Here is a 23,836-nt window from a genome sequence, read left to right as displayed (position 1 = left end):
GAATGGTGGATTGTCAAGGTCATCTTGATTAGCCAGCTAGCAGGCCTCAAAGTGGCCTTCAAGTTGTAGCTTTTTTAATCAGAGGCACATCTTTTGGTGCCTGAGAACTCATACTCCTGACCATGAAGGTGTTTGTGAAATCGTAAAACCACATACTTATTGAGCACTGTATAATGATATAAGAGTATAAAAGTATACATTGGGTATAAGAGTGTATGGGAAGTTATGGTCTAAGTGCCTTTAAACCCAATATATACTTCTTAGGTTTATATATCTTTATATATTTCTATATTGTACTCAAAACCAGTTAAGTGTTCAAGTTGTTCTCAGAAGCAAGCAGCTTCAAGGTCAGGACAAAAAGGTTCCCAAGCAAAAAAGAATAGTCTAATTAAAAGCTATAATTCAGACACTCACTCGTAGACTTATATCTGTTATCAAACCGGTGCACAGAACTCGTTTGCTAACCCATCTACTACTTGAAGGCCACTGGGTATTTTCTCAAGACTCCTATCTATTCTCTAACAATGAACTGCTGTAGTGTATCACATGAATCATTCAAAGGAATTTGTTAGAAAAAGGTACAGCCTTCAAGTATATTGTTATGTTAGCTTGCGCTCCAGTGGAAGAGTGTACTAAATTCTTTCCGTGTTAATTTTTAGGTTAGAGTGCCCTTTAGTGGCCAGCCATGTATATTACACCATGTAACCAAAGAAATCGGAATCCTTTTACGTACACGTGGGTTTTTCCATCCTCCAATCAGAATCCACGGGAATCCATTAAAAAGGAGGCTCACACTTAAATCTGCGGAAGTGTTTCATTTCAATGTAAGAACACAATTTTGCCTTGTTTCAATGAGCTTGCTTTTCTTTAAATAAACATGTTTGATTGTGACATCCGGACATTGTTTTTAACCTGAGTATAGAATATCGTATAAAAGGATCACTTAAACCATAATTTCTCTTACAGCTGATTTTAAAGTAGGCTTAAACGTATTTGCTCAAAAATGTGTATTTCTGATCAGTGGTGGCCCTTTTTTACGTTACCTAGTTTTCCTGTCTTTGTTTTTAAATGTACTGTTCCAGGGGAGGGATGGTAAATTGTCTTTGTCTCAGTCCTCTTCCACCCTTGTGACTTCAATAAGACACGAAGGTAGAAAGTGGGAGGGTCAGAAAGAGTTGGGCTAGCGAGCTGAAAGCAGGTAAAATTGCTTGCTCCTCTGACCTTCTTTCTTTCTCCAATTGCAATTGTTAAGAAAACTGAACAAGTCTCATGCCTGGTGTATTTTCTATCGTTAGCCGACTTTTAAAAGCTCTTCCACAAGTAAGTGGTATGTTTTAGACCCAACATGGTGCCAACCAATTTTTGCCATATTCACCAACTTTTACCAATTTTTAAAGGCCTACAGGAATTTTGTTCTGTAGCTATATAGGCATAGGCAGGGTTGGGGAGTAACGGAATACGGGTTTATGTACTCAGGATACGAATAAATGTAATTGTATTCCATTACAGTTACAGAGAAAAAACATTTAATCAAATTTCAAGTATATTTAGTTAAGATGGATTACAATTTTATTTAATCATATTTACAGAGATAATTCCCTGAACGACGAATTGTGTCATAATTCCAATCACTGACACAAGAGAGACTGAGAGAGATTTGGTTTACACACGATGTGCGCGAGTCAGTGATGCGTTCAAGGACATTTAGTAAATTTGATCATCTTCTTATTGTATTTTGCAGTTAATTGTTGTTCAAAATCCACTATTTGATCACTGTGTTTTTATGTTGTGAACACAATTAACGTCCTCATAAATTTTGAATTCTTTCAAGAGGTTTGGCTTCCCAAATTCAAACAAGTAAAAAGTTTTGGGGAAATTTAAAAAGCGAAGAATTGGTTTGTTTAAAACAAAATTGAGTTTTTAATGTAGACTAAAATGGAGGGTATCTAGTCTGCCACGTGAAACCTGTGGCTTTCCAGTCTTATGGGCGGGTGTCCTAAAACCACCAAGATAGTCTCTGGCTGCTGCTTACATGAGACACAAGACGCACTCCACTGCTCTATAGGGCGCGCTGCACAATTAGAAGAAAATCTGAAACTTTTATGTGCGCTTTATGGTTGCAGAAATACGGTAAGTGATATTTTTGCTTTATTTTCCCCCTTTTTAAGGCATCCATAATGATAACTAATAAATGGTAATATACTGTATATTAAACAACAGAAAACCTGAAGAGCGTTGGGGAACCAAAAGAGTCAGCTCTTTTTTGTGAGCCAAGCCATTAAGCTGGTTCTCCAAAAAGAGTCGGAATTCCCATCTCTACAACGGACCATTCGTCTCCTCGAAGATAAAAGTAAATCCTAATCAAAGACGTGTTGCGTATTGACACAGCTTGCGTCAAGTTGCGGTTTTGCTCGCTCCCCTGCACACTTGAAGAATTTGGCGACCAAGTGCCAAAAAATTCAAACCTGTTTGATACACGGAGCCACCGGTGCGGCGCTGTTTTCACCCAAAAGGTGCCTACGTACACCTGATGCCAGAAGCAAAATGTCAATCGTCATTGGCATCATACGCGGTCGGGCGCCAGGTGTGCGCAGGGCTTTATGTAAAAAGAGCTTTTCGTGAAAATCGGTGCTTTTTTGTGCATTTGTGATACCTCTAATATCTAAACAATGCTTTCCATAAACACAAAGGCACTTTGCCTGTAAAAAAATCATTTTATTACAAGAACAGTGAATTTATTCATGAATTTTTCAGTCACCATGGCGATTGCGTTCCCTTAGTCGGACGCATTTTTTGCGTACGTGCACTAAACGTTATCCCTCTCCGAGCATCTTTTTTGAAAGGAATTAGCTCTGTTGAAGACTTCACTGCCTATGACTATTTGTCCATAACTTGCGACTGTCACCAAAGTGCTTGCCATATGGTGCCTTCTACACACACTCATTCTCCAGACACAGGAAGTAAAAGTAGGAAGTCAGGCATCCTTGATGTTTATACAAATTGATTGATGAAAGCCACTCCCTGCTCTCTTATGGTGATTCTCATATTGAAAGTATTGATACTTACCAATGAGCAGCGCCAAACCCTGAATAGGATACATATATATATATATATATATATATATATATATATATATATATATTTATATATATTATATATGCAGTATATATAAAATATTTTAAAGACAAGAGAAAGTTTTTTTTATGTTTTGGCCCTCAGGAACAATATTTCTGAAAGCATATTTCTATGTGACATTTATTACGTTTAAAACACCTAAAACTTTGTAAACAATATTTTGCTATTTCAAATTAAAAGAAAAAATATAATCTTAACTCAAGACTAGTATTTTAGTCTATGGCTTCTTTATTTTGTCTTTGTGGGTAAATCATAACTGTCAAGTTTCCTCTGTATTTTATACGTATTTTTTTTAATCCTTTTAAATTGTAAATGCTGTATAACAATTTTCAGCCGCTAATTTATTTTTTTTGTTAAAATAAAAAAAATGTTTTTCGTTAGCTCGATCTTCGTGACTGACGGCATACACCAGCCTATCACGGTCGCGCACACAGTCACGCCCACACGACCTGCCCTTGTGAAAGCATTATCTGTCTGCTGTATGCGCAGAACACAATACACGATACGTTGATATCAATTAAATTCACCAAGCGTCGAATAGTGATAACCAAAGCAAAAGTAGCGAGGGATTACTGTATTCGTTTTTATGTTGCGTGCAAAAAATGGACGATTATTTTATCCCAGTGTTGATTTTTGACAATATGACTTGCACAGTAATGGAATAAAAGTTACACTGATGGAAATACTTTGTTTTAAGACTATTATGTGTAATTTAAAGAATAATCTGAGCGAAGTTATCTACACTTGTAAAATTTGCTTATTTCGTTGTAGGTATTCCATCTCTGATTTTGCTTTATTTTTTCTTCAGGTAAACTAAAAAATAATTGTTAGAAAGGGTCACATTTTGTGATATGGCACATCATAATTATCATTTTAAGAATTATTTTGTACACTTTAAGATATTTTAAAATATAATTTTGATCATTTTGAGTACAGTTTCATCTTGTTTCACAGGAAAAAAGTTATAAAAAATAGTAGGATAAAAAAAATAACACTTCCAATTCAAAACCAATGGTTAGAAACGTACGGCACCTTGCCAAAGAGGTTCTGCTTTAATCAGGTGGAGTTTTAAAACATAGTTTTTGTTCTTGAGAGTCATTTATAACCAAGCGTAGCGGTGAAGGTAGAGAAATTAGTTATCTAAAAGTCACAAACAGTATTGAACAAACATACATATTAGGGCTGCAGGATTCTGGTCTTGCAATTTGCATGAGATTTTCGGTTTAAAAAGAAAAGTGTTTTTTGTGAGTGCTTAATCATATTGATATGCTTTAACCTTATGGAAACAGCGCCCTCTCCTGGAGAGCTTTGTTGGGGTTTCTGTCTACTCACACGAGGCTCTCATGTGGACGTGTGACATAGCGTGCTGCTTGCAAACTTTGCCTCGTCTTTATTGATCGGCGAAGTTAAAATTCCAACTGTGACTACTCTTAGATTACGGTTTATCGTGAAGCCCTAATACATACAGAAATATCGTATAAAAAGTACTGCTTTGAAAATATATTAACAACCACTTGTATAAAAGCAATAGTCAAAAGTATTGGGAAATGTTGTTCGGAGTCCTGTAGTGTTTGTGATTTCTCTGACAATTGTTCATTCGAAGGGGAATGACGAGGGCACCTTATACTTCCATGTTGTCTCGTGCCGTCTCGACGCTTTGGATCAGCATTCGGAATGTGGGCCTCTCTCCCGGATCGCTGCTCCAGCACTCGGTCATCATTCGGTCAATCTGAGGAATGCAAAGCTGTCTTAGAAGCCTGGACTAGTAACTCATTTGATAGATATAGACACCAATGCTTCATTTGTACTGTAAAGTTCAATAGGTTTTTTCTAATTAGAGCTTAGGCTGCAGACTAAAGGTTCACCAAATACAGTGGTACCTCTTCATACGAGCTGAATACGTTCCAGGATCGTGCTCGTAGCTCGGATTGCTCGTGTAACAAGCGAATTTTCTCGATATGAAATAATTTAAAACTAATTGGTTTGGCCCCTTTCCCACCTCCCAAAAGGATCACAACCAACCTTAAAGAGCTAACACATTTTCCCGATCACCACAAACATATTCAAATAGTAATTGAACATTTAAAAAAAAAGAAGATAAATAAAACAAGATTAATTTATTCAATGCTAGACGTGTTTCCCAAATTGGAACCCGTGCGAGCTAATCTTTGCCATTATGACTCATTTTTAAAGGTCTACAGAAAATGTAGTTCTATATTTATATACCCATAGGAATTATCAAAAGGAAACTTCATCTCGCATCTTTTAAAAGAACAAAAGTATGTTTGTAATTGTGCGGCACAGCCCATGGTGGGACCAGGGTTCAATTCCAGCTGCCGGCCTCCCCGTGCAGACTTTGCATGTACTCCCTGTGCCTGCGTGGGTTTCCTCCAACATTCTAAAAACATGCATGTCAGGTCAATTGGTGACTCCAAATTGTCTGTAAGAATGAAAGAGGTTTTTGATGGTTGTATATCTCCATGTGCCCTGCGACTGGGTAACAACCAGTTCAGGGTGTCCCCGTCCCACTGCCTGAAGAGTCCCCCCAGGACCTTTGTGCGGATAAGCAGTGCAGAAAATGGAAATGGATGTTTCTAGCTTTTACCATTGTTTAGTAAACAACAGTTGAATATTGCCAAGTTTCTTCCAAATACTTGTTTGCAAGGCTTTTTGTGAAAGGATGCATTTCAAGCATAACTTTCGTTTCGTTGCTTTTTTCTTTGCATTTGTATTACCTCCAACATCTAAAGAATGCTTTCCACAAACACAAGGGCACTTTTCTTGCAAGAACACTGAACTTATGCATGAATGATGTATGAACTAGGCAAGAACTTTTCAGCGCCTGATGTTTCCAGTGACGTGATCACACAATTTTGGTCACCATGGTGTTCACGTTCCTGCAAATGTGCATGAAACATCATCCTTCTCTGCCCCGACAATGACGAAGGGACTTGGTACTCTTTTTACAAAGAAAAAAGCTTGAAGCGTTAAATGTCTGGACTTATACATATATTCGCTACTCTAACCACACTGCTTCACTAAGCCTAAACTTGCCACTTCAATCGCTGTGTACAGGAAGCAACACTAAGAAGTGGGGGCTATCTCGATGTATCGACCAAGATCTGATCAATGCTACTCCCGCTATCTGATGATCATCTATCATACAGAAAACATTCCCAGAGACTGGAAACTTACTGATTAGCGTGCCAAATCCTTTATAGTAGTTTTTTAAAAATAAAACAAAGAAAACATGATTTTACGTTTTGGCACTGAATGAGTTAACGAAACAAAACAAGTTTTTCATAAAAAAAGTGTGCGAGTAGGATTGGGAGTAGTGGCGGCTTACGACTTTTGATATACAAGCACATATTGTACACTTAAAATTAAAGTTACTGTAACTTTAAAATTAACGCGAACACAATTTTTTTGGGGGCCGTATCAGTTCTGATTCATGACTTTCTTTTGCCCTTTTAGATGGACTCGCAACAGGTTTTTTGGGAGAAAAACTAAACATATCCAAGGAGATTGGTCTATACCTCTCCTTCGAAATGTTATTGAAATGCGGAAGGCCATTGTTAGAGAGAGCAGGTTTACATCGTTCGTGATCATAATTAAAACAAAACTAAGACATTGGACGGGGCTGCCGGAGCACAAAAAAGACTCCTTGCAATGGATTTGTAACTTAATAAATGCAACAGGGAGACCGGATTTCCCAACCAAACGTGCATTGATGTGGTGACGAATTTCTCATTCAGGATAATTGTGGAAATACTTGGGCAACTTGCAGGTCTGCTAGTTACCAGGTCAGGCAGACTTAAGCATTTAATGGATATCCTACCGATAAGGTATTTTGTATCCTCGTTATGAAATCACTATTTTTTATCGACATTTTCGCTTGCTGCACATGTAACTACAGTGTTGCTTTACGTGTTTTTTAAGTCGTGCTTACAGGAATATACTATCTACCATATTATTTTTTTAAAGTTTTTTTACTGAAAACTGCTAAACTATTCATAACTGCCAATGTTATTTTGATAGCTAACAGCTTGGTGTTGTATGTGTTGTTATTTTCTAGTGCGTTTCAAAATACCTTACCTTTTAGGCAAATGGTGAATCATCTGTCATACACTGACAAATAAACGTAAAAAAAAAACTGGGATGAAAATGACGTCATTCTCTACAGCTCACCCCATGCCTTCTACGTAACGTGCTGAACCGAACAGCTTTCTTAAAAGTAAGACAAAACAGATAAGTGCAGCAGGGGAAACAAGGGGCTCTTTCAACACAGTTGGGCATTGTTAACAAATACTAAATAAAGAAAATATATAACTTTCAAATTTTTTAAGGACACCTCAAACGACGCACCCTACCTTTTTAGATTTAAATGTGGGAAGGACCTCTATTTGCTCAATGACCACTCCCACTTCGCCCTTGAAATCGGAATACTCCCAAACCCCATGTATTATGATTTCTCCAAAAATCTAACTTGTGATCCCAGTCAGACTATTGCCTGCATGAAAACGTGGTTCCTGATCATGCTGACCTCTTCGGGGCAATTTTCAGGCACGGGTAAGCGATATCCTTGTTTCAGCAGGTCGATCAAGTGATAAACGATCATCTGTCCTTGTTTGTCATTCCCCATCTGCTCCAGAAATACCTAAGACAAAATAAGTTGTGATTAATAAGAATTAGAGACTTCTGATTTTCGGATGTGATTCAAAATTTGTGAGAGAATGTACCGCAGGCGGGCTATAACTTTTGTCACAGTAGGTGAAAAGTTCATAAAGGACAACCCCAAAACTCCAAACATCTGAGGCCACTGAAAATTTGCTTTCCGTGAGGGACTCTGGAGAATACCTTCAAAATAAAAAAACATTCAAACACTTTGTGGTCTCTCTGTGAGACATTAGGTACGCCTTACCAAAAAATGGGACTTTCCCCGGGCTCCCTCACGGTGTAATATTCTTTGTCCTGGGGCAGCACCTTGGTCAGACCAAAGTCTCCAATTTTGACCCTCGTGTCGCTCTCCACCAGGATATTTCTGGTTGCCAAGTCTCTGTGGATGTAACGCTTTGTGGAGAGGTAGTCCATACCCTGGGACAAAATAAACACAAATTATATGCGATCATAGACTGAATTGTTCATCAGGAATGTTTGCTTCCACACTGAGCCCATTTTAAAATGACGCTAATCAAAATAGCGACTCCCACAGTCTTGCATGCTGTTAGATCTTAATGCACAATTAAATAAGTTCATGTGGAGAATTTGTTGATGACTCGCCTCTCAGCACACTCTTAACACCCTCGCTCTGCAGTATTGTGGGAAGGAGAACGAGCAATTTAAGGAACTTTTAAAAGCCAGAGAGAACTTTCTCAAAATGTGGCGTCATATTTGATTACGTGGGATTTATGTCGTGGAGGAATAGTTTTGTACTGGAAGTTGATTGTTATCCTATTCTTTTTTATTAAGATTGGAGCACAACAAACATACACAGTTTTAATTTTTTTTTAAACATTATACCTGAGGTTACATTTTGAACAAGAGTCTGAGTATGGATGTTAAGAAAGGACCGTATGAGAGTGTGATTGTGCCGACTGTGTTCTATGGTGCGGAGAAATGGAGCCTGAATGCAAATTTGAGAAGGAAATTAAATATTTTTGAGTTGTCCAGTATCGTTCCCGTCTATTTTTGTCCTGTTTAATATCGATCTCCAGTTTCGTTCCCGGCTTTTTTGTTCTGTTTGTTATCGATCTCCAGTGTCTGGTAGCGTTTCCATCTATCTAGCCCTGCTTGTTATCGGACTACAGTCTCCAGTGCCTGAAATCAATCCTGTCTGTCCCGTCCTGTCCGGTATCGACCCCATCCGTCCGATATCTGCTTGTGCAATTGGTATCGATCTCGTCGGCCTCTGGCTTTCTGTCATTCCACGCCAAACTGCTGCCTTACGTCTTCCGCTCAACAATCGCCGAATCACTGGCATTTTGGGATCACGTGCATGACTGCCCCATTTCCCATAAAATAAAGTTTGTGTGACAAACGTCACGCATCTGGGTCCTTCTCCAGTTCTGGTTCTTGACAAGTTTAAAACATATTAGGATAATAATCATATACTTATTTCATTATATTTTTAGTACTAATAGATTTTACCTTTACAATATCATTTAAAAAAAAAATCATGTATTTGAATAAATTAAGTTATTTAAAGTTTTAGATTTTACTAGTGAGGCGGGGAATATATAGAAAGCAATACAATTAACACATAAAAATTAGCTATGTTAAGAGGAGCTAGAACGAATTTCTGAAGCGTAATTAAAATGATTCAATAGCTGAAAAAATAAATGCTTGTTAAGTTACAATATTGAGTGCTCAGTTGCACGTTGCAAAAATAGAGAATGTCACCTTGCAAATCTGTAGCGCATAGAGAAGCAGCTTCTTGAAGTCAAAATGGACTTTGTGTTTGAGAAGATAGTCCCTCAAACTGCCGTAGGGAAGATATTCCATTATCAGGCGTAGGTTTTTCCGTCCTGAACGAGGATGTAAACACATGAAAAAGCTAGGAAATCAATTTACATTCTATCCGTCTCTGTCCATACCTGCACTGTAGCACACTCCTTTATATTTAACGATGTTTTCGTGATGGAGAGACTTGAGGATCTCGATCTCGCGCTCGAAGTCCCTGATGTGCTCCGCCGTGCTGTGCTGAAGTTTCTTGACAGCCACCACCTCGCCTGTGCTGTCTTGCAGGGGGTCGTAGCGACACATCTCCACGCTGCCAAAATTCCCCTGCAAGGAGGGAGGCCAACATAAAAGTATATTATTGGAGTGCGTGTGTGTCCGCACTCACTTTGCCCAGCTGCTTGAGGAAGATGAGGTGTCGCTCCTCAAACTGAGCGGGTTCTTGACTCTCGGAGGTCCACGGGAATCCGGGACCTCGCAGCTTGGCGGGCACCATGTCGCTTTCCACCAGCAGCTCATAATCTGCATCACAAAATGAGGGAGGTGAGGAAAACTCAGTTGACAATATTGTACTGCACTGTGGTAGTAAATTGAAGTGAACATTTTTTTTTGTGTACAGTTCCTTGAAAAAGTATTTGCCCCCTTCCTGATTTCTGCGTTTTTTGCATATCGCAATGGTTAAAAGCTAAAAGCAAGATGTATTGTGTGTGTGCAAGACATTTTTGTCATTTTTTGTTTTGTTTGTTTCAATAGTGTAGTTTTTTTTCGGTCGACTTAAGTCTTAAATTTAAATTTCAAAAGGTATTACAAATGTCTTAACAAGTTTTGAATTTAACCTGACTTAAGCTGCAGGAACCTTGGGAACCTAATTTATATACAATTTTTAACATTTGTATTTTACCAATCTTACAAAAAAAAATTCTTTACATTCTTTACATTTCTTGCCATATCAATTTGAGTGTTATTTTTTTATATTTCAATATTTAAACATTTTCGGGGTAAGTAATAAAAGCATACTTTTAAAATCATCAAAAGTTAAAAATATTTTCAATATATAATTTTGAAATCCGATAAATAGTATAATAAAAATATATTATTTAAAAAAAAACATATTTTTTTTATTGAGGAAATCATGTAAAACTTAAGAAGAATAAACTCATTGAAATATTGAGAAGTATCTGCTTAATTGGACAATTTTGCTCACTTAAAGCGACAATGTGTAATATTAAGTGCCTCCTTGTGGTACAAAAAACCTTTCATAAAGTTAAAAAAAACAAAAAACATTGATTTGAATAATAGGCAATACACGAACCAGTTATTTTTCAATAATATTCATGGGTCGAGAAATTAGTATTTCTTTTACATAGCGGAATCCATTCCTAGTAATCGCCGCCATGTTTGTCCGACATCTTGATGCTACGCTGTGCTTATTTGGCACTGCTTTTCATTGGCATTAGATAATACAGTAATATCTAGTGGTCAAATATTACACAACTTTTAAGGATTCTTTTTAATTTTAACTACACCTTCAACTTGTTGTTCAAGGAAAATAAGAAATTATATCCTTAAAATAAAAGGCACATTTTCAGAATTATTATTTTTATTTTATTAAATTGTATCTTATTTATTTATAGGAAAATAAGAAAAGTAATTATCAAAATTTTCAGGAGAGGAATTTAATCAAAATATCGAAAATCTAAAAAAATACAGTTACGTATGCAAATATATCAAAAAATCAAGAGAAATTATTTTCAAAATAAAAATGAAATTAGTATTTTGTCTCATTTTACAAGATAACTCAAATAAAAGCATAGTAAGATAACAAAAAAATGGGCAAGAGTCTGCTAATTGGACACTGGCAGTGCCAAATATAATATATATACTATACGTAACAAAATAATGCAAACAAATGCAAGGCGGTAAACCGCTTTATGTTCCTTTTGAAATACTAAGAATAGAAATCATAAAGTTTCGTGTGATACCAGTTAAGTAAAACTCAAATCCAAATTATATGTGATAACTAAAACCTCCACAGTCCAGGAGAATTGGGAACAACATCTTTGAGGGAAGTTACAAGGACACCGGGTTTATAAATGATGCTTCACATTTGAAAATATTGTCTGTGATATGATCTGAGTGCCGTAATCCTACCTGGGGTAAAAAGACTGTTCAGGTCTCTGATGACAGTCCTGAACGAGGGTCGATGAGAAGGCTCATAGTCCATACAGTTGTTAATCAGATTGGCCAGTTCGGTCCATTTGGGAGCAGGTAACTGATGCCTGTCCTCATAAAACATCATCTTCTGCAGCAGACAGCACAAACGCAAGCCAGGTATGAATAGTTGGTTACATAAATTATTACACATCCTCCCCCAATATAAGGTCTTGCACTGGCCTTCCTCACCTTGCAGCAGTCGAGGGTGCCGAGCGGTTTATCCCCACCGCTGCAGATCTCCCACAAGGTGGTGCCAAAGCCCCACTTATCCGTGGCTAAAGTCAGATTTTGCTGATTTTCGATGCATTCAGGGGCCACCCAAGGGATTCTCTCCACCAGAACTGCAAATTAAAAGGTGGAGAACGTTGCTTGGTTTTGTCCAGCGAATGTGGAGTTGTTTTCAATACCTTCTTTGGGTAACACAGTGACTCCTATGCCAGGGTCACTCAGCTTGATAAAAGGCAGACTGCCTGTCTTCCGGTCCTCCTTTCGTATTACCAGCACGTTTTTGCCGCACACATTCCCGTGGATTACGTTTTTGTCTTCCTGTGGGTGCAAATAGACTTGCCATTCTTAATCTATTGTCCAGGCAACAGTCTAGAGAATGAATTAAAAATCTTACCAAGTAATGCATGGCCCAGGCCAGTTGCTTGGCGACCTCCAGCTTCCATGTGATATTGATGCTTTTTTTGTTCTTTTTCAAATATGTGTCCAAGGAGCCATATTTACCAAACTCCTGAACCATGATGTCTGAAACAAATACAAAGTAGCATACTGTTTTACTCAGTTTCCTTAATCAGCGGTTCACAAATACAACACCAGGTGCTTTGGGGGTACTTGAAGTCACTTCAAAGGGTATGTTTAAATAAAAAATATATAACTTAGAGCGTAACATTAAAAAATTCCAATAAAGGTAAACAAATGGAAAAAAAATTAACTTAACATTCGTTTTAGATTTTTCCTTTTTTACTAGTGAACAAATAAAAAGTAAAATAGAAAAAATATTCCCTTTTGACATTTCTTATTTCACTATACAGTATTTTCTATTTTGTTTTTCAAAATGTTGTAGTCTTTTATATAAATAGAATATTGAGCTTCACCTTACTTTAATTAATAGATCCAACAGAGAGCGCTAAGCCACGCCCACCATAGTTACGCTATCCATGTATCATACGCGGACCAAGTAGGGCAGGTGAAACAACAGAGAGTGACTCTTAAGTTGCTATTGCTGATAGCATAGCCGTAGCATTTCTTCCTTATTATGCAAACTTATCTCAAAAGTCAGTAGAAAAGGGTCTCAATTATTACACAGAGTTATATTCATGGCATAAAGGAGTCCAAATCTGCTTATTAACATTGTAAGACGAACGCAAAATGTTGGCAATCTATGAGGAAGTCAGAAGACCTGTACCAACAACACATGGAAATATATTCAGATTCGTAAAAGATAATGGTAGAAAGAGGATATACAAATGGGTGACCCAGCACATCAAATTCGCGAGAGTGGTGCCATCTCCACCAGTTCTGATTCTCCGGCAAACAACATATGTAAACTACATCACCAGCCTAATAAACCCGATACACCGGATCACGAACGGCACATCCTATCTATCCCATAATTTACAAGTTTTTACTTTAATAAAGAAACACCACCTTTGCTTGTATTTGTTTTTAAAATATGCTAACAAGGTATGCTAATGAGGGCGCAGTAAAGAAGTGAAAGTAAAGCGGCCGCAGTAACTTACAAACTACTCCCACTGACAACTAACAGACCCAAAAGCAGTGTAATAAAAATAAAACACTTATTGTAGAACAAATAACTTTGTGTCTGATCCCATCCATCCTATGCACGTTAAGTTGATGGTGAAACTGCTAGCATGCCATGCATTGTGTGGGATACAAAAGGGGCAGGGCTGTCGTCTGCCTCGCTTTCTGATTGGCTGAAAACAAGCACTGTTCTATTAAAAAAACACAAAAAACTATTGTTTTTTTCCTGCTTTAAATTGTTTTCATTTTGCTTTAGGTAAAATTGTCACGGTTGCCATAGCGCCCAATTGGCCCTGCGCCTGTGGTGCCAGCTTCATTGACAGATTGGCTTTCCGTCTTTTTAAGCTAAGTGCTCTGATTTTTCCTCTGTCAGTCGGTTGACAAACCTCTGCCCCGCAGGACGTGTGTTCTGACTCGGTCCTATTTTCCTGTTGGTATTTCCAGTCCAGTTTATTTTCCGTCTATTTTTGTCCTGTTTATTATTCTCTTCAGTTTTTGTTCCCATCTTGTTTGTCCTGTTTATTTTCGATTTCCTGTTTCATTATCAATCCTGTCTGACCGTCCTATCCGGTATCGACCCCATCCGTCCGATATCTACTCGGGCAATTGGTATCGATCTCGTCGGCCTCTGGCTTCCTATTATTTCACGCCAGACTACTGCCTAACGTGCATGACTCCCCATTTCCCGTAAATAAAAGCCTGTGTGAGAACGTCACGCATTTGGGTCCTGATCCTGTTCCGGTTCATGACAATTTTAGCTTAAACGCCAACACCTTTTTGCAAATCTTTATAGGTTCTTACCTCTCCAATCAACTTTTTAATCAAAGAACACGTTCTTCGGAGCATTGTCTTGAACGACCCATTTTCCTCAAATGCATGTTCAAACCTTAAATAGGAGACACCTGATTCACAGCTGTTTTATTTATTACGAAAAATTTATGAGCTCAGAGACTGGTTGCCTCACTGCTATTTTTTTGAACACACCACTTTGAACTATTTGCTTAATTGCACAGCGTTTGGAGCGTGTCTATTATGAATGCTGGGTCGTTACACGTTTGGGTCCTGATCCTGTTCTGGTTCTTGACAAAAATAAAAACTTAATTTGGGTATTGTTTATCCCATCTTACTAGAAAAACCAAGCCAATATTAAAGCAGGCTTTTTATTTTAATAGAAAAATAAGATAACATAGATTTATTCATGGCAGCACGGCGGCGCAGTGGTTAGCGCGTGTGCGGCACAGTTCTAAGGTCTTGGGAACCTCCTGTGTGGGTTCAAATCCAGCTACCGGACTTCCTGTGTTGAGTTTGTATGTTCTCCCCGTGCTTGCATGGGTTTCCTCCGGGCACTCCGGTTTCCTCCCACATTCCAAAGACATGCATTTCAGGTGGATTGGCCGGTCCAAATTGTCCCTAGGTGTGAATGAGCGAGCGAGTTGTCTGTCCCTGTGTGCCCTGCGATTAGCTGGCAACCAGTTCAGGGTGTCCCCTGCCCACTGCCCATTGATTGCCGGGATGGGCTGCAGCACCCCCGCGACCCTACTGAGGATACGTGGTGCAGCTAATGAGAGATGAAAGAGAGATGAGAGATTTATTCATATATGTAAATTGATGGAAATGATGACCAAAACTAATTTCCCATTGAAAGAAAAAAGTTTTTTAGGCACTGTTCAATGGCAAAGATCCTCCATCAAGCCCTGTTTAGGGAGTGCTTGGCTGAAATATAAGCATTACCGTTGGTACACGAACAAATGAAGTTGTGAAACATTAATCTATCTAAATCATTAATTTATTCACTAGATTTAATCACATCTGTGCGTGAGTTGTACTTACGCTCGTCTCCAAAAACACACACCCCATAATTGAAAAGCAAATGCTTATGAGAAAGCTGGCTCAGCATGCTCGCAGCTTCAAAGAAAGACTGAGGGACAAGAATTGTCAGAAAACGAGGATCAATATCTGTTACTCGGTCGATAAGTAAAAATAATAAAAAGAAGCTGACCTCCGAGTAGCATCGGTGAGCCTTGTCCAAGATTTTGATAGCCACGTCGATCTGATGAATCTCTCCATAGTCTCCGAGTTCCTTCCTCACGCCAGAGAAAAGCTTGGTGAACGTACCCTGGCCAAGACTCTCATTCTGAAACAATAAGTGAGTACATGCTTAAAACATATCATTCAATGAGACACAGGTTATAAGTCTAAACAACAATGAGTATTACAGTATTGCTGACGCAATCACAAAATGACAAATCACCCAGTCTTTAGGCCAACAGTAATGTTTTGTCTTACTATGACCAGGTCCTCTTTTCGAATCTTGTGAAAAACCATTTGGCTGATGCTTCTTTGTAGCGAGGGAGACAGTAGATCCTCTGATCCTTGATTAGTTCGACAAACCAGAAGATTGGATTTGTCTGGAGGAGGGTGGAGACACGCGTTTGGCAAATTCCATCACCAAATTTAAATATAAACAAATTACAAAGTACTGTATTTTCCGGACTATAAGGCACACTGAATATAAAGAACACCTCCTTTGTGATATATATACCGGTATATAATATATATATATATATATATATATATATTTTTTTTTTTTTAAATAAGGCGCACAGAATAAAAACTACGTTAAGGGGAAGTGTTGCAAAAAATGAAAAAGTTCAGTATTTGCGCATATGTTGGTCGGCCGGAATCTATCACTGATCACACTGCAATTGCATAACAGTAGATGCAATGGTAATGAAACCAAGATCTTGGTGTGGAGTAAGCCAGATCCCATCCACTAGAACAGTAGGGACACAAACCACACAGGAAAGGCTTTATATCTCATCACATCATCTCATTTTTCTTTTGGTCACAGTACCAAATTGTTATTGTTATAATTGGGCTGGGCCGCGAAGATATTGTGAGACATTAAACGGGACTGTTGTACAGCAGACTCACAAAGTAATTATGAAGCGCTATTCTAAACTGCATATGAATAAGGACATTGTGGGAAGTAATTTGGTTCTTCTGCACTGAATGAAGAGAACAGCTTTGTGAAAAGTCATTCGGTTGTCTTGGAATATATTGAAAAAAAATGCATGACCGCACACATTCGAAGCATTTTTAACTTTTAATTCTTGGTTTGAGTTGAGAAAAAGTGAAAAAAAATTCGCTCTACTCTAAAACTTTTGGTACTTTGACTAGAAATAGTGTGACAATGAGATAAGACCTATTTCCTATTCATGTGCCGTCTGTATCCTAAGAGGTCTAGTGGATAGAATTTGGTGCCTTGCCCCCCACGTTTCGAGTTCAATTCCCGTTGCATTCAATCTTATTCATTTGTGAACAACCATTCATGTCCCTAGCAGCCTGTTGGTCTTTTGATCCCCGTAGCCGCCATTGTTATGCTTAGTGCAATAGAGATAAGACTTATTGCCTATTGTGTGACGTTTTGTCTGCCTAGTGGTGTAGTGGCTAGAAATTTGTGCTCCCCTTGCTGCGGTACGTGTTTGATTCCCATTGCATTATGCTATTGTGAACAAACAGCCACATACATAGCGACCTGTTGTTGGTCAGGAATCGATGCTCTTACCATCGCTATCTGGTTTAAGGATCGATGTAACCATAATATGCAATTGGGGTCAGCGATAACATGTATTGAGTGAGCAACAATTGGACTCATTTCAAATGTTGTCCGCAGATAAGGAGCACGTTCAAATTTCTGGCCAATTTGGGATTTTTGTGTGCACCTTATAGTCAAAAATATGGTAAATAGAGAGACAAACTCAGGTAACTTGCAAGCTATGACTATGACTGACGTTTTGGGCTGGGCGGGCAACACTTGGTCAGCTGGAACGTGTATCCGTCTGAGCGAAGTTCTTCCTTTTGGTAGCAGTTGAGAAGTTCCCCAAGTGTGTCGAAGCTCCTCTTGGCACCGCTCAGAATGTATTCTCCTGACTCGCTCCTTGAAATTTGACAGTGCTTGTAGACTATCATGGAGTCAAACTGAAGGGCAAAAGTAACAGAGCACGCCATTTTATAGGTGAATTCATTTTCTGGTCACTCCATACCAAATAACTCAGCAAGTAGAACCAAGCAGCTATTTGAAAGAAACCTGGTGTATTTATTGACAGTGATGGGCTAAACCAAGGATGTTAACCTCAGCTTGGCTCCAGACGTTATGTTTTGAGGCGGGCCGGATCATCAAAAGAATATCAAATATTAAAAGAAGATCAAGAATACCTTTTCATGTTTCATTTTGAATGTCTTAACCGGTTGATTGAAACAGTTGAGTGAATGCAGTTTTACACCTGAACCAAATCACATCGCTATACAAAGTCAACACTGCCCTCTTGCGGCCGGAGAGATTCTTTGGTTTTCATTTATTTAAAAACATCCTAACTTTTAAAATAAATGACCTTAAATAATCAGAAATTTATGGCAAGCCACATTAAACCATTCAATAGAACCGTGGGCGGTATGTTTAAAATGCCTGGGCTAAACTGAATTTCAGTAGTACAAAAAAAGTTAAGAAATGGGCAGGGATATTTATTTTTAATGTTTAATGACTACATTTTTAGAACATTTTTCTTTTATCCTATTTTATCTATTTATTTTATTTATTATTCATAGATCAATGGGGGGACATTCTAAAACAACAGAAAATCTTTTTTTTGAACAGTTACAGATTTGTTGAGTTCAATTTACATCAACATCTGTTTTATGAATATTGAAGCAAATGTTTTTGAGATAAAACGGTTCAAATGAAAATGTCGCACCTTTATTTGAACATTTTGACTGTTTGAATTAAGATTTAAATTGTGTAGGTGAAAAATTAGTTCTGGGGAAATTTGAAAGACAAAATTAATATAAATTTCTTTTTTTAAACTTTAAATTACCAAATGCACACACACACACACACACACACACACACACACACACATAAAATATTGTCCGGGTTTTATTTTCTTTTAGAGACAGAGACCCAAAACTTCTCGATAAGGATTAAAATTGGACAAAAATTGTATAATTAAAAACTCAGGTCAAAAAAGTTGGTTTGTTTTTGATATGTAGGTCTTTCACTGGCATTGATGGATATTTATATTTCTAGAATAAAATATATCATTATATTTACTTCATAGGCTGCTGAAAAATTTTCTTTGGGCCGCAATTGCCCCATGCCATAGTTTAAGCCTTGTTATACAGACGCTTTCCTACTCACGACCATTCGACTTGCGTAAAACGGTAGACACGAACATTTTTTCCAAGATTTCGAAAAATATCCGGACATTGCTGTAAGTATTTTGTATTGTGTGCACTTTTTTCCGAGTACCAGGACATTACTATCGTGCTTCTTTCCCGCGCTACCTGCGTGTGGCGCTGTGAGAGGTTACCCAGCATCCACCCCGAAGAAGAAATCCGCTTCCTCTTCTTAGTACATGTGTAAACATTCTATACCGTATCTCCAGCGCGCTAAGAACTTTGACATTTTTATTGTTTAATAGCTTGTGCATCCATTTAATATGGCTGGTGTAAAGTGTAAAGAAGAGGAGAGCGGTTTCTTTTGAAACGAAAGTGGAATAAGAAAGCTTGATGCGATTGAGAAAATGGTCGGAACGCTTTGTTTCAGCCACTTTTTACCATGGAGGAGGACCTCTTGAAGGCATCTTCCAAAAGTAAGTTAACCTCAACTTTATTTATCTTTATAGAGCATATTTTTTATGAATACAATACAGGTTACTTATACAAGCCTTAAACATACTTACATAAACCTTAAACATTCAAAATATTGCACTGAAGCAACTTCTGAATGAATCAAACTTACGAACGATTGTCCAAATATCGTTCGTAAGTAGGGCAACGTCTGAACAATAAAGAATGAATTTTTATTTTTTAATCAGAACAGACAAGACGAGAATTCCCCATATAATGCATCACCTGATAACTCAAGCATATGGTGAGCAAACTTGCTGTACACTGACCAACAACTACATACCCCCACCACGTAGGACATAAAAATCTTGTCGTAATCTCTGGGACTGCGGCGCAGCATGTATAGTCCTTGACGATTGCCGGCGCGACGCAGCTTAGCGATGGTGAACTCCATCCTGAGACCAGACAATTGCGATATACGAGATTGTGTGAAATTACAGACCGCGTCTGTGTTCTACTTACGACACAGGGCCGTGACAGTGGCTCAGAATGTCTTCCAGAAGCCTTGGAGGGGCCACTTCTTTGCAAAGATACTGATGTGCGTCTGCAACAAGTCTGTAATAGCCGTCCACTAATGACACAAACGACAGTGCCTCTGAGAAAGAATGAAATTCCACCTCCTAAATAATAATAGAAAAAAACAACAACACAAGTTTGAATTATACAGTACAATAAAAGTGGATCATTGCTAATGAAGGAAATACACATCAGTTTTTTATTTACCATATTTTCTGGACAATGTTTGAGGACAAAATTGGAAATTTGTTAATTGTCCAGTCATTGATGGTTGGATATGTTTTATTACTGACCCAATTGCATATTAAGGGGTTGCAACAGTGCCTGAACAGCTGTACATACGTTGGGTAGGAAACAATTGGAAATGCATATCAGTGTAATAAGACTGCACGATCAACCGAAATCTAAATGACATTGTGATGTTACGTAGTGCGATTATGCAATCGAACAACCCCGCGTTTTTTTTCAAGGATTTACAGACTCCCCATGAGAGGGCGCTTTTTACATATATATCACTTTTTAATTATCCTGTAATATTCACCAAAATCTCCATCCAAGACGTACCCAAAGTAAATTGAATGCTGTTGTTGAACTATGTGGAGAATCAGGATGGTTTTTGTCTCTTTTAAAAGAAAACACAGTTTTGTCCCCAACTGAAATAATCACTGCAAGTACTATTACGTTTAGTAATACAAGTAACAACAAACAGAAATAGTAGGTTTTTATTCTCGACTTTTGTTTTGTTTTTTATCCCAATCACATGCAATGTGAGTGTAGCATAAGCATTTTAGCTGAAAAACAGCCGGTCCCAGGTCAAATTTGATCACAATCTGGAAAGCTAAACATTAGTATTTTGCACATTTTCCAAGGGTATGTCTATGTATTTCCAAAAGTGGCCATTTGGAGACTCTAAAAAGACCAGTGACTGGTGACATCATACAGACTGTTTGCTGACAGCCCAAAGGCAGGTTAAAGCATGTCACTAGTACAAACCCTTGGATGCATAATTGGGATTAAAAAATTACTCCGTGGGTTATTATTCTTAAAAATAATCAAAAATAAAAAAGTTGTAATACTGTTATATTTTAAGTATTTCCAATAAAACATGTGTGTGACATGATGCCATGAGTATTTTTATTTTTTCCCCACTAATCATCGACCCCAATCATTGAAAAGTGTGAGTACTGGTAGGTCATGCATCCAAGAGTTCACACACAAAAAAAAAAACTAACACAGAAAATACACTTTCCTTTTAAAATCCAAAATCGCATCGTAATTGCAATACTGGTCTGAAAAATCGCAATTACCGTAAATTCCGGACTATAAGCCGCTACTTTTTCCCCAAACTTTCAACCCTGCGGCTTAATCAGTGATGCGGCCAGCGGCGCTTGAGTACAAAAGGTAAGATTTAGACCGGTTAAAAATATGCGCCGAGGAAGACTGCAACTTCTTGGCTTGACTGGCGCGAGAAATCTTTCACTAAAACCGGCCGCATGCGAAAGGCAACTTTTTCGCAAGTCTGCCAGTGGAACATGACAGCGTGGGGCAGCATCAACAAATCCACCATCACCAACGGGTTCCGAAAAGCCGGTCTGCTGCGTGACGGAGAGGAGGGCACAGAATCAGGAGTGGATGGCAGTGTGGGACGACGTCTATATGACAGTTTCTTTCCGACACTGAGGAAGACGACTTTGATGGCTTCAGTTCTGAGGAGGAAGATGAGGACGGTTTACCATGATTTTTACAAGTACATTATGTTTTTTTAACAGACCCGTTTACTGTGTTGCGAGCGTGTTGCTAGCGTGTTGCTAGCATGTTGCTACCATCAACTGCCCGGATGAAAGTTATATTATTATTATTTAAGCTTTGAAAACTCTCTCGGTGTTCCGTCTTTCTTTGTAAATATGTGTAACCATGTATAATATGTATTTGCAACTGTATATTTTTGTAATGTATACATTTGCATTTATTTTGGACACTTATTCTGATATGTTTTGGACAGGCGAATTAAAAAGAAGGGGCGTAACATACGCGGGCTGACGGGAAGAGGGGACCGGTAAAGGTGAGTGTTTGTGGACACGGCGGACAATAGTGGATATATATTTTTCCCACCCTTACCTTTGGAAATATACACTTTTTTCATTGGATTACTTTCAACGGGACTCTGCAGGTCTGCATCAAACCTTAAGTATCGTTATCATTTTCCATTCATTTTGCCGGCTGTGATTTTTGGACTGTGTACTTTAATGAAGGATATTGCAGCGCTGCCGAGGACCTGTGGACAATGGCCGACCACCTAGGAAAATTCCCGGACTTGCCAGCAGGGGAGGTCCCTGACGCACAGTACGTGCTTTACGGGGTGAGTCGGTCGAGGAGGTCACGGAACGACTTTGCCAGGGACTGGCTCACTATCGCCACCATCAAAGACACCATCTGGACCTCCAGAAACCTGCTGGTATGGAGGTGCAGGCAGATCCCCACCGTGGCTGTGCTCCAAATGGCTGCAGATACCATACAATCTGCGAGCGGCGGGCCTAGGACGCAGCCATAAAGAAGAATCGTTTGCGCCCACCCGGAGGGGGGAACCGGAGATACACTGTGGGGGTCCCGGCAGCAACGGCCTGGTTGTGGAAAGTAGAAGTAAGAAAGGAGAGGACCTACACAGAGGACTGGAGGATGCTGCTTGGGAGGGTGGGATGGCAGAGCTATGCCCTTGCACAATAGTATTGCCCTTTACACGTTGTTTAACTACTGATAAAAGATAATAACTCTGAAATTGTTTAATTGATGTTGAAAATGTCAGAAAAAAATGTTAAAACGTCATATTGTCACGCCATATTGTCAGTAATAACAAAATTGTGAATATGCTTGTTTGCTGTTGAGATTGTCGTGTTTGTTTGATGCTGTTAGTGTCGATGGATTTGTTCGGACCAAAAAACAATTGACTTTGGCCTGGACGGATCTATTGACACTAACAAAGATGTTACATAACGAAATTGTGAATATGCTTGATTGCTGTTAAGATTGTCGAGAAGGGTTGTTCAAACCTCACATTATTTGTTTGCTGTTACTAGTGTCAATAAATTTGTTCAAACCGAGCTATAAAAAAAGGTTAAAAATGTCAGAAAAAATTTTAAAACGTCATATTGCCAGACATAACGAAATTGTACATATATGCTTGATTGCTGTTAAGGTTGTCGAGAAGGGTTGTCCAAACCTCACATTGTTTGTTTGCTGTTATTAGTGTGAATAAATTTGTTCAAACCAAAAATTCAGTTACAATCGTGTGACTTAAAGTCGGGTCTGGGTTAATTTTGTGTTTGTGTTAGATATTTTTAATGTGGGCGCATGCGGCTTATATAATATATATATTATATATTGTGTAAGTAAAAAATCGGTTTTCCTCTTAAAATGTGGTGGCTGCGGCTTATAATCAGGTGCGCTCTATAGTCCGGAATTTACGGTAGGTTTTTTCCCAAAATCGTGCAGCCCTACAGCGTAATATCATATTTGTGCAATTTTCGATCAGTCAATCCTCTTGCATGACCACAATTCAAAGATCTGACAGTGCTGTTTTCAGCCAACAAGCACGCGAGGCAAATGACAGCCCGGCCCCTTTTGTATCACAGAAAATGCGTGGCCTGCTAGGGGCTTCACGATTAGCTCAACGTGCAGAGGATCGATGGGAACCGAAACAAAGGTATTTGTCCTACAGTAAGTAATTGTTTTTATTACGCTGCTGTTGGATCGCATAATTGTCAGTGAGAGAAGTTTGTATGTTACTGCAGCCACTTTGCTTGCACTTTCTTTGAGTATATCACTGCATATGACAAAAACAAACACAAAAGATGGTGGCGTTTCCTAATTAAAGTAAAAATAGAAAATTATGGGATAAATAGGATATGCAGTATATCAAAATTAGGAAAATTGAAGAGTCAGAACAGACCACTTGTTTTGATATCCTGGATTACTTGTTGTATATCCCCTATGTACCATTATCTCTCACAAATATGAATCTATTTCTATGTGTTGGTACGGGGCTTCTGACTTCCTCATAGTT

The 23,836-nt window shown here is 38.5% G+C and overlaps 1 protein-coding gene across 2 annotated transcripts in view; it reads right to left on the bottom strand.

Moving 5' to 3' along the window:
- Nucleotides 1-4,168: 4,168 nt before the first annotated feature.
- LOC148350500 (tyrosine-protein kinase JAK2-like) overlaps nt 4,169-23,836 on the bottom strand; it is a 40,962-nt gene continuing 21,294 nt past the window's right edge. For both annotated transcript variants that reach the window (XM_088355369.1, XM_088355370.1), the window contains exons 8-24: nt 19,723-19,880; nt 19,544-19,655; nt 17,367-17,553; nt 15,859-15,980; nt 15,572-15,706; nt 15,403-15,490; nt 12,428-12,555; nt 12,213-12,351; nt 11,995-12,146; nt 11,743-11,893; nt 9,980-10,113; nt 9,729-9,918; nt 9,535-9,659; nt 8,057-8,229; nt 7,875-7,992; nt 7,679-7,792; nt 4,169-4,864 (exon numbers count right to left, since the gene is read on the bottom strand). In XM_088355369.1, the coding sequence (XP_088211495.1) occupies nt 4,757-4,864; nt 7,679-7,792; nt 7,875-7,992; nt 8,057-8,229; nt 9,535-9,659; nt 9,729-9,918; nt 9,980-10,113; nt 11,743-11,893; nt 11,995-12,146; nt 12,213-12,351; nt 12,428-12,555; nt 15,403-15,490; nt 15,572-15,706; nt 15,859-15,980; nt 17,367-17,553; nt 19,544-19,655; nt 19,723-19,880 (2,334 nt within the window). In that variant the 3' untranslated portion in view covers nt 4,169-4,756. The remainder of the gene's footprint in view (nt 4,865-7,678; nt 7,793-7,874; nt 7,993-8,056; nt 8,230-9,534; nt 9,660-9,728; nt 9,919-9,979; nt 10,114-11,742; nt 11,894-11,994; nt 12,147-12,212; nt 12,352-12,427; nt 12,556-15,402; nt 15,491-15,571; nt 15,707-15,858; nt 15,981-17,366; nt 17,554-19,543; nt 19,656-19,722; nt 19,881-23,836) is intronic.

Source organism: Urocampus carinirostris, chromosome 16 (genome assembly GCF_059441175.1).
Source record: "Urocampus carinirostris isolate Australia breed hairy pipefish chromosome 16, RoL_Ucar_1.0, whole genome shotgun sequence".
Taxonomy (NCBI): Eukaryota; Metazoa; Chordata; class Actinopteri; order Syngnathiformes; family Syngnathidae; genus Urocampus; species Urocampus carinirostris.
The sequence above is the reverse complement of the archived record's forward strand: the minus strand, read 5'-3'. Positions and strand labels throughout refer to the sequence as shown.